The sequence below is a fragment of the Dryas octopetala genome, chromosome 5, assembly GCF_963921425.1.
Source record: "Dryas octopetala chromosome 5, drDryOcto1.1, whole genome shotgun sequence".
Classification (NCBI taxonomy): Eukaryota; Viridiplantae; Streptophyta; class Magnoliopsida; order Rosales; family Rosaceae; genus Dryas; species Dryas octopetala.
The window spans coordinates 3275744-3286527 of record NC_141370.1 but is presented as its reverse complement, the minus strand read 5'-3'; the positions used below and the strand labels follow the sequence as shown (position 1 = coordinate 3286527).

Here is a 10784-nt window from a genome sequence, read left to right as displayed (position 1 = left end):
ACCTCATTCCTACAATTAATTTGTGCATTGGCGGTGGCTAGGAATAAACGTCTTAAAATTACCGGAATTTGATCACAAGCATTTGTCACGTGTTGGGTTTCTAGCACAATAAAATTCACAGGGAAATAAAACTCATTAACCTTGACCAAGACATCTTCTACCATTCCTGTAGGAATTTTAATCGACCTATCTGCTAAAGAGAGAGTCACCAAGGTTGGTTTCATTTCTTCTAAGCCTAGTTGCACATAAACGAAGTATGGTAAAAGGTTCACGCTTGCTCATAAATCTAGAAATGCTCTTTCTATATGATGAGTTCCTATCGTGCATGCAATGATAGGACAACTGGGGTCCTTGTACTTAACCGGTATTTGATGCTCGATACCTAAACTGATTTGTTCGGTGAGAAAGGCTTAATTGCTTTGGAACGTTGGTTCTCCTTTTATGGTGCATAGGTCTTTCAATAATTTAGCATAAGAAGGCACTTGTTTGAGGCATCTAAGAAGGGGATTTTGATATAGACTTGCTTGAACACTTCTATAATGTCATTAAATTATGCATTTTTCTTTGTCTTAGCTAACTTATGAGGAAATGGGGCTTTGGGCACAAAAGTCTTAGAAGAATCAACAATTAAAGGCTCTTTTCCTTTTGACTTGATATTATGATCAACATTAGGTTCTAGGTCACCTAATCCATTTGTTTCATTTTTGTCATTTTTTATCATTTTCTTCTTCCAAATTAGGCATTTGAACCTTATTATCAATTTGCCTACCCGACCTAAGGGTTGTGATGGACTTGACATGCTCATGAGTATTGAATGAACTAGATTCATCAACTTGGAATGACCCTTTGGATTATAAAGAGGTTGACTTGGAAATTTGACCTTCTCTCTCTCTCTCTCTCTCTCTCTCTCTCTCTCTCTCTCTCTCCCCCCCCCCCTCCACAATGGTAACTAATTGACCTATTTGATGTTTTAGCTTCGCAATGGTTTGTGTATTTTGTTGGGTGGAAGTTTTAACCTCTACAAAGGCTTGATCGATCAATTGCATGAACTTTGGAGAGTGTCCTCTGAGGGTGATGATAAAGTTTGTTGTGGGGCAACACTTTGTGAAGTGGGGTGAGGAACATGAGAAACATAGGAATATGAGGGATTATGAGAATGACATGAATTGCTTGGCATTGAATTTCCTCCTAAGTTCATTTGGGGTTGGCTTTGTCTCCATGAAAGACTTGAGTGATTCTTCCAATTAGGGTTGTAAGTCTCGGAAAAAGTAATTGAATTTACAAATGGCTTCTTAAAATTGTTAAGGGCATTCGCATGCTCAACATTTCTCTAGAAAAAAATTATACAAGAAAGGACACGCTTGGACATTATGCATTGGGCTAGCACAATGGGAACAAACCTCACTTTGAACGTGGTTAACGGAACTGATAGTTTGACTCAAAGATAAGGCTTCTATCTTTCTCGTTAGGCTCTCAATCTTAGACCCTAAGTCTACATTACCTCTCACTTCATACAAGCCCCCACGCTTTGGTTTTTTGGCTTGTCTATCATGTGGATTGGAGAAATCTCATTGTTGAGAATTTTCAGACAATTTTTCAAAGAAACCATAAGCTTGCTCTTCCCCTAGATTAAAAAACACACCCCTATTCATGGACTCTACCATATTGCAATTTATTTGAGTTAAACAATTATAAAAGTATTGTACTAAACGCCACGTTTCAAAACCATGGTGAAGACACTTTAAAATTAAATCCTTGAATCTCTCCCAACTCTCATAAAACTGCTTATTGTTTTTTTGCCTAAACTCCGAAATGTCTCTCCTAAGCGCATTAATCCTAGACATAGGGAAAAATTTGGACAAAATTCTTTTAACAAGTTGATCCCAGTAGGTGATGAAACCTGGGGGTTGGGAGTTCAACCAAGCTTTCACTTTGTCTTTAACCGAGAATGAGAATAAAAGGAGACACACAGACTCATTGGGAATGTTTTGGTATCTAGAGGTCGAGCAATTTCAATGAATTCTTTAACATGTGTGTACGGGCCCTTTCGGTCCAATCTGTGGTACGAGGGCAACAATTGAATAATATAGGGTTTTGCTTCACATGTTTTCCGTTATTTATTATCGATCTCTTATCCAACCCGTACTAAACCAAAAAGGTTTAATCCGTCTTGAGTATTTTAAGGGATTAATACTTGATTTAATGGTATTAATCTCTTGGAGTATTCAAGGTAGATGCCTCTGTTGTATACCTGAGATTCTAAGTATGACAGGGCATAACTAGCTTCTTGGCACTCGTTCCGCACGTGTCAATTGACATTTATATTGTGTTTTCCTTTTATTATATATATATTTTTTTTTGTTTAATAAATTCCCATTACTTTATCTATGTTTTAAGGTAGTGAGGTGTTTTTTATTTTAATAGTTGTATTTTATAATTATATCCTCATTTATTAGATTGTTTTAGTGTGACACTTTTGTTGAATAAATAGTATTTTAGGTAATCTCATTTTTTATGAAGCATGTAGCACCAAACTCTACTCACTACAAAAAAAGTGAGCAAAACATACCCCTCATTGGTGGCACAAAATTGGGTGTCAATTGAGAACTTTAGTCCCTATTACCCAATTGACACCCATTTTTGTTAAAATCGAGACACTTCAGTCCCTATTGCCTAATTGCCACTTTATTCTATGTCACCAATGAGGGTGTGCTTTACTCACTTTTTTTGTAGTGACTCCTGCCTTTATAATAGTAAAAATTCTCCTAAAAACTCTTGATAGAGAAATCTCAACACTCCCTCACTCTGAAGAAGAACACGAAATTTTCAATAGCTTATTTGCAACTTCCATTGTCCTTCAAATTATAACAGCGTTAAAGCATTAACGTCAAATTGATTTTAATATTTTTAAATAAAGTGTAATACTTGCCACATGTCTGAATGTTAATGGTAAGTAACACAACATGTCAAGATGAGGTGGAGTTATGGAAATGCTGAAAAATTTCTCCAAATATTAGGACAAAATATGTAATTTAGAGAAAAAGAAAGCTTAAAAAATAGAATAAAATTAAACTAATAAAATAACATTTTCAAAGACTCCCGTGAATAGCGGCTTCTTTGCTCCCTACACCACCTTCCACGTATGACAAGAGTCACAAGACAAGCCCACAAAAAGTCGTCTCCGCAGCATCTCCAATCCCAAATCATATGCTGGGAACCCAAATTTTAACATCCTACGAACCAATCAGATCCTGCCACGCCATGAAAAGTATGAAAAGTATATTTGCACTCACCTCACTGGATCCCTTCCACACCGAACAAACCGGATCAAGCTTTTGTTCCAACTTTCCGAATCAGACCCCACAGATGACACCCACCCAACGCGCTAATACGAACGGTATGCGCACTGCGCAACCATCCCCTGCCTTTCTTCTCTTCACGTAAGCCTTGCTAACTTACGCACATCCTCGTGCGCACTACGCACGCACACTACTGTTCCATTTAACCCCAAAACCACCACCAGTACCACCTTCATCGATCTCCTCAAGCTCTCCGGAAAACACCCTCTTGAAAATCAATCCAAAACATTTTTTTTGTACTGATTTTCATTTTCATGCATGTAAAAAATGGATTCAGAAAAACCCATCTTGGGTAAAGCCGCCATCGTCAGGCTGAGGTGGCCATCTCTGCTCCTTCTCTTCACCATCATGTTGGTTCTCTCCTATCAAATTTCAACGATGGCGGGTTTTCCGAGATGGGTCGGGTCGGTTTGGCAAGGCGGAGGATCCGAAACAGGTTCGGATGATCCGAGGAGCTGTTCCGGGTTCTTTGGCGACGTCCCGAGGAGGAGGAGGGTGGTGAAGTCGATCAGAGATTTCGGAGGGGTTGGTGACGGAACGACGTCCAACACCGAAGCGTTTCGGAGGGCGGTACTGCACATGCAGCGTTTCGGGGACACTGGTGGGTCCCAGTTGAATGTTCCCAAAGGCAGATGGTTGACGGGTAGTTTTAACCTCACCAGTAATTTCACGCTTTTTCTTCAAGAGGGCGCTGTAATTCTGGGCTCCCAGGTAACTACTCCCAATGTTTTTTTTTTTTTTTTGCTTGGAAAAAGATTAATTTTGTTGATTAATTACGTTCAAGTTTGGTTGGAGAAAACTATTATAAGAAATGTTACGGAATGTCAATGGTTAGACAATTTGTGGGGTCCGGGTTAAAATGAAGGGTAAGTGGGTAACTTTTTTTGTTTTTTTTTTTTTTTCAGTTTATATTTTAAATTCTGAGGAGAAAAATTCAATGCTACATGAAAGTGCCAAAAGAAAAAAAAAACAGTACATATGAATATGTTATTCTTAAAAGTAAATTTAAATAAATGAAAAATTACTACATTCAAAAAAATTAGTTTGTGTATAAAATAAAGCTTAATTATGGTTTTACAACCTATCACTTAACTATTCTGTATCCCAAGTTATCAAAAATGCTGACATGGCCGTGACATTTTTGTCACCAATATTGATGAATTAGCCGACAGAATGAACGAAAATAAGTAAAGTAAGATACGAAAAATAGTTGTAGGTAGTAAAGTGAGACAAATAAATATCTGAGTGATAAAATAATAATTATCTAAAATTAGGTGGTAAAAACACAATTAAGCCTAAAAGAAAGACTAATTTCTTATAGGAGTTCTGTTTTCTCTTCTTTTCTGATAAGAATGCTTTTTGGTACTCATTAGGGAGGTCACGGTTATCATGCTCTTGCTTCCTTTTGAAACAATTTCTATTAGAAATGGAATAAGAAAGTTCACGGGTCCTGCTAAAAGGTCCCACCCAATAAAGTTCATTGAACTGCATGATTCTCTATATGTTTATATTTAATATATTGCATGTGCTGCACTTTCTTTTGTCACTCTATTGGTTTTATTCTTTTGGCACTTTCTTCTGGAAGTGTTTATGTAAAATATGTTTTTGTTTGTAGTGCTTTTGCCCCTTTTATCAAAAAAAGCTCATGATTTTTTTTGTTTATAAATGAACTTAAAAGCACTATATGAAAAAGGACCTAATATATGAGAAACCACTTATCAGAAAGTACTTTTCATAAAGTACTAACAAATGCTTTTATGACCCCAAAACATTTTTAGCTATTTCTACTAAAATCGTTTTTGAGTATCTGAAAAGGCTTTTACCAATTTTAAAGACACTCCAAAATATGCCCTTAGTTTTATGGTATATCACTTGATGCCAAATTTTTAGCGCTCTCTAATCATTTTATGCAAATATTCCCACCAGTTCCAATTTTTTTTTTTTTTTTTTTAACTTTGGTTTGTGTTTTTACTATTACTTGATTGAGTCAATGTGTATGTTGATCTTAACAACAATAGTTTCAAGTGAAGAGCAATTTGTGTGTTTTATCATTTCCATTTTGTAATGATGAATACATTAATGGTTCCAGACGCTGTGTGTCAATAAAATAGAATGCAGCGGTCACTGATCATTTTCCATTTAATTACCTTTGATCATATCTTATTTCTTAACCCCTAAGAAATACAATTTAATTTTGCAGTGTTTGCTTAATCAGGTTGATGTTGTCTTTTTCTTCATAGGACCCGAAGCAATGGCCTGTTATTGAGCCATTGCCTTCTTATGGAAGAGGGAGAGAGAGGTTAGGAGGAAGACATATAAGCCTTATTCATGGTGATGGCCTCACAAATGTTGTCATTACAGGTACGTACCAAAAACTTAGCATTTTTTTACCAATCTTTTTATTCCCTTTTAAGTAATTCTTAGCCAAAGACTTAAAAACAAAATGAAGTTGGTGAATTGTGGGTGTCAATATAGGTGCATGCCTCTGAATGTAATGAATGATCAACCAGAATATTTTATATTCTTTCAATGTGAGTTAAACGATTGCCTCTCCATGTCCTAATGTAGCAGACTGCATTGTGTTACCTGAGTCCACATTCATTAGAATTGGCCAAGTAGTGCCACCATCCTTTAGTGAATTATTAGTTTTGGTGAACATGCAAAACTAACCATCAAGGTGGTATTAGTATTACGCTTCATTAGGTGGTTCTGAAATATTGTCATAATAGCAACAAAGTGACAGTTTGTATCCGTCCATTATTTTAGTTTAATTTGTTTGGTGCAATTATTAATTAAGGAGAAGGGTGCGTGGCATCATATTTTTTTACACAAATTTTCAATGGGGCCCACTCCATATAGGATTTTCCGAACCATTCATTTTTTAGGTCTCTATTAAAGGATCATACTGCAAAAAATTAGGTAAATCGGAAACCATTTACCTATCGAGGTCTCCATTTATTTTGTTCGTGTATTTGTTTGATCAAAGTTAGATAACTTTATGGTTTCCGATTTACCTAATTTTTTTGTGAAGATGATCCTTTAATGGAAACCTAAAAAATAGATGGTTCAGATAGTTGAAATCCTATATGGAGTGAGTCTCATTGAAATATTGTGTCAAAACTTGTGTCAAAAATGGGATGCAACGGATCTGCCCCCATTAATAGGCTGTTGAGGAGGACATTGAATCAAGTATTTGGGGCATTTTTCAGGTGAGAATGGGACAATTGATGGCCAAGGGAAAATGTGGTGGGAACTGTGGTGGAACAGAACACTGGAGCATACTAGAGGTCACCTCCTTGAAGTAATGAACTCTCACAACGTTCTCATTTCTAACCTCACCTTCCTCAATTCTCCTTTTTGGACCATTCATCCTGTTTACTGCAGGTCTGACACCCCCGCCCTTTTTCCCGATATGTTATTTCTGTTTCTTTTGTACACATACGTTTGCAGATTCCTTGTTCAAGTTACTGCTTATCCATAGTTGATCACAGATTTCATTGTATATATTCAGGACCAGAAAATTAGGACTTAATTTGTTATTATTTTCTTTAAATGAGCCAGCTACTTGTAATTTCTAGTCTTTTTCTCTGATCTGGAAAACCATAATAAAACAGCTCTTGATGGAAGATGAAAGTAAGGGTTTGTTATCAATTAAATGAGCCAGCTACTTCCTATTCTCTTCTTATTTTATTTTAGTTTATTATGATTTTTTTATCTTGATGACAATTGAAAGTAATGGGTTGTTGCATAGGCAATTTAGCATTGTTCCTTTTGAATTAAGCGTGGATGATTCAGTAATGTTGTTCTGTGTTTGTTTCAGTAACGTTGTTATAAAGGACATGACAATCTTGGCTCCGCTTAATGCTCCTAATACTGATGGTATAGACCCAGGTATGCTCCTGTTCTGTCAATTGAACATAACTTGTATTCTATATCAAAACTAATTAAAGAGGTTGACAGTTAGAAACTTGCATATCTTATTCGCATATTTAATTTTTATATGATGTACTTTCAGATTCAAGGATTCTCTTATTCTATCAATTTAACATAGCATGCTTACCCAAACCAGTTAAAGAAGCTACCATAACGAAACACATATTTTTGTTTTGCATATTTAACTTGTATGTTATGTTTCAGATTCAAGCACAAATGTGTGCATTGAAGACTGTTACATTGAGAGTGGCGATGATCTTGTAGCCGTGAAAAGTGGATGGGATCACTACGGAATGAGAATGGCCCGCCCAAGCTCAAATATCATAGTGAGAAGAGTTGTTGGCACCACTCCGACCTGCTCGGGAGTTGGAATAGGTAGCGAGATGTCTGGTGGGATCTCAAATGTTACCATTGAGGATTTGCATGTTTGGGATTCTGCAGCTGGGGTGCGTATAAAAACTGATAAGGGTAGAGGGGGTTACATAACAAATGTTAAGATAAGTAACATAAAGATGGAAAGGGTCAAGATACCCATAAGATTTAGTAGAGGGGCCAATGACCACCCAGACAAAGGATGGGATCCCAAAGCTATTCCCAAAGTAAAGGGTATTTTTGTTACCAATGTGCTGAGTGTAAATTCGACAAAAGCCCCTGAATTGAAGGGCATTGAGGGTGCATTATTTGAAGGGATATGCTTTAAAAATGTGACAGTACTTGGTCTTGCTCCATCTGCAGCATGGCATTGTGAGTTTGTTTCGGGTTTTGCCAATGGGGTGTTTCCTGCCCCGTGTCCTCAGATGCAGGATAAGGGTTCTTTTGACTGGTGTTTGCAACGTTGAGCTTCTGTGGTTGGCTATGGCTTTAGAATGTGTCTCTGGAAATATGATCTCTGCACTTGGAGGCTTGATTTGAATTACTCTGCACTCTGCAGCAGTCAGGATTTGGTTTTGGAATCGAATGCATGATGGGGCTTGTTTTAGTGAGATATCAAGTCGGTGTTCAAGCAGTTCATAAATCACATACCTTGTCTGCACATCGACCTCAATTTGAACAAAGATGAATTTGTCTTGTGCATTGGACACATTCGACACAATACCGCACAAGTCTGTCTGGTGATCACCAGAATTTACTGACAGGGATAACATTATTTCGGACAATTTTTTCGTCGAGATTTATTGTTTATTCAAAAAGTTGATTACATGGTGCTACACATACTTCCTCAGAAAGTACAGATGGTAGTAAACCCATACCAGGAGGGAAAAAGATGAACTTGTATAGAATTCATACAAGGGAAATGTAACAATTTTTTTCTGAACTTATAATTCACTTTATAGATGGTTTTATGTCAGGTATTTACAAGATGACTTGTTGTCGATTCTAGTACATTGCTAGCTTTCAGGATGCCATGTTTGACCTGCATCACTGGAATTAAATGATGGATTCAAGAGTCCTATAGTATATATGAACCATATTTTGTAATTTTCAACAACTTGGAGGAGTGACAGAACATGATTAAGTCCTATAATTAAGTCCAATATTAATGGAAATGATTAAAACTAAACTGGGTCAGAAAGTAATGTGGGTGTGTATGCAGTAACAGGAGATTAAAGTAATGCAGACAATAATTCCCTTCTGTTACTTTTTCCTATTCCTTAGTTTAAAGTAGAGCTTGCAAGTATTCAAAAAGAAATATGAAAGAAATGAAACAGAATTATGAGAAAAAATATTAAATTAAAAGGCAGATGAAGCTTTTTAATCAATAATTAAGAAACTTAATTAGGTACATGCATATAAGTTGGAGGTTGCCTCTTTTGATGATCACCATTTCCAGAATACATTGGAACCACACTTGTACTTGTCTTTACCTTCGCATTCCAAACTCAGATCATCAGAGATAAATGGTACTTTCTGCATATATGCCACGTACCAAATTAAGCCAAACAAATTAATTAATTAGTTAGTTAATTAGGAATAAATATTATTAATTAATTTCAACTGTGCAGGTGTAAGAAGCCTAGCACCAATAGTGAGTTGTTGTAGTTGTACCTTTTGCCTGGCAAGATCTTGGCAGCCAGTAAAGTTCTCTGGGAACTTGCATGTCCCAAATTGAACTGTGAATGCTCGCGCAAAGTTTGCACCACTTGTTGCCAGTCTCTTCTTGTCATTCAGTTCCTATATATTCCAAAATCAAACTTATTATAATTAATAATTATCGATCATGAAACTATCAACCATGTATGTATCAGATATAATCAAACATGTCATGTTACTACCCTAAACCTTATACCCTATATTCATAAATACTGTCTCATTGAAAGGTGAAATGATATTATTGGCTGTAATAAACTGGCAAAGTGTGATGTTGGCTGTAATACTTTATACCCTATTCAGACAAATAGGGTTCCTTGGATAAAATTCAAATGATATTGGTTATAATAAATTAGCTAAATAATTTCCGATTTAGTTAATATTTTGCATGAGTAATTTTGAATGATGTTCTAAAATATAAACGGTTTCGATCATTGAATTGTAAGTCCAGAGATATTCTTAGTTTTCGATCTTACTTGAAAACTTGCAAGCAAAGAGGTTACCTTGTTGGCTTTGCTCTTTTCAAGGTATTGTTCAATGACTCCGGCATTGGCAAAGGAGTTGTTGGAGGCAGCGGCGGCGGCGGTGGTGAAAACGGTGGCTGCTAGGCAGAGCAGCGCAGCCCTTCTTCCTTCACTCCTCTGTGATTCTTTTGCCAGTTGGGCCCTGATTATAGGCATTTTCTGACCTGCAGGCACAACTGAAGGCACAGAAGTGATCTTGGCATTCAGATCAGACGTTGCAGAGCCAGAGATGGCATAGTTGCATGCCAAAACACCAGAGTTGAGGGCTGCCATTGCTCACTATTTTAATTTGATTATCACAATTCACAATAATGTAGAGAAGTTGAACTAAGGTATAGTGAGGGCTGTATTTTGATTTTTGGGGTTATGGATATTTGATAAGGAGTGATTGTGATAATCCATCAATGTAATGGAAGGTTGTGGTGGGAGTGTGGATAAGGTGAGATTGCCTCGCTCCTATTGGCAAACTTTACACTTCATGCTAGTTTATGGGACATTGGAGTTTGTGGTTGGCTTGTGTTTTGGACCCACTTGGGAATCAAAACTTGTGCTTCTTACCAGATACCGTATTCACAAATTTGGAATATGTAATTACTTGTCATAAGCAAGGAGTAAAATTTCGGTTTCGACGAAAATTTTCATCGAAAATTCAATTAAAATTTCGATTTTGACAAAATTAGACAAAAACGACGAAAATTATTAATAAAATATAAAAATTTTGAATGAAACTTGACCATATGTTTATGTAACATATTATCTACTATATTGATTAAAAATATTGAAGAAACCAAATTATATAATAGGTTTCATGTAATATAAGTTGAATATAATGCGTGCTGGAGATAAATACTGTTAAATAAAAATGGTTCACTAATTAACA

The 10784-nt window shown here is 36.3% G+C and overlaps 2 protein-coding genes and 1 non-coding gene across 3 annotated transcripts; 2 read left to right on the top strand and 1 right to left on the bottom strand.

The window, feature by feature from the left end:
- Positions 1-1722: 1722 nt before the first annotated feature.
- On the top strand, positions 1723-1829 carry LOC147283587 (small nucleolar RNA R71). Its single transcript, XR_015122701.1, has one exon. It is a non-coding gene; the product is annotated as a small nucleolar RNA R71 (small nucleolar RNA).
- A 1538-nt stretch (positions 1830-3367) lies between these two features.
- LOC147283586 (Pectin lyase-like superfamily protein) lies at positions 3368-8848 on the top strand. The gene is made up of 5 exons (XM_086243677.1): positions 3368-4070; positions 5600-5720; positions 6569-6743; positions 7180-7250; positions 7497-8848. The coding sequence occupies exons 1-5, from the start codon at positions 3627-3629 to the stop codon at positions 8129-8131; spliced, it is 1446 nt and encodes a 481-aa protein (XP_086099803.1). The 5' UTR covers positions 3368-3626; the 3' UTR covers positions 8132-8848.
- Positions 8849-8993: 145 nt separating this feature from the next.
- PSAN (photosystem I reaction center subunit PSI-N, chloroplast, putative / PSI-N, putative (PSAN)) lies at positions 8994-10274 on the bottom strand. The gene is made up of 3 exons (XM_086243678.1): positions 9884-10274; positions 9339-9464; positions 8994-9200 (listed from the first exon to the last, which is right to left on the bottom strand). The coding sequence occupies exons 1-3, from the start codon at positions 10175-10177 to the stop codon at positions 9111-9113; spliced, it is 510 nt and encodes a 169-aa protein (XP_086099804.1). The 5' UTR covers positions 10178-10274; the 3' UTR covers positions 8994-9110.
- Positions 10275-10784: the final 510 nt, after the last annotated feature.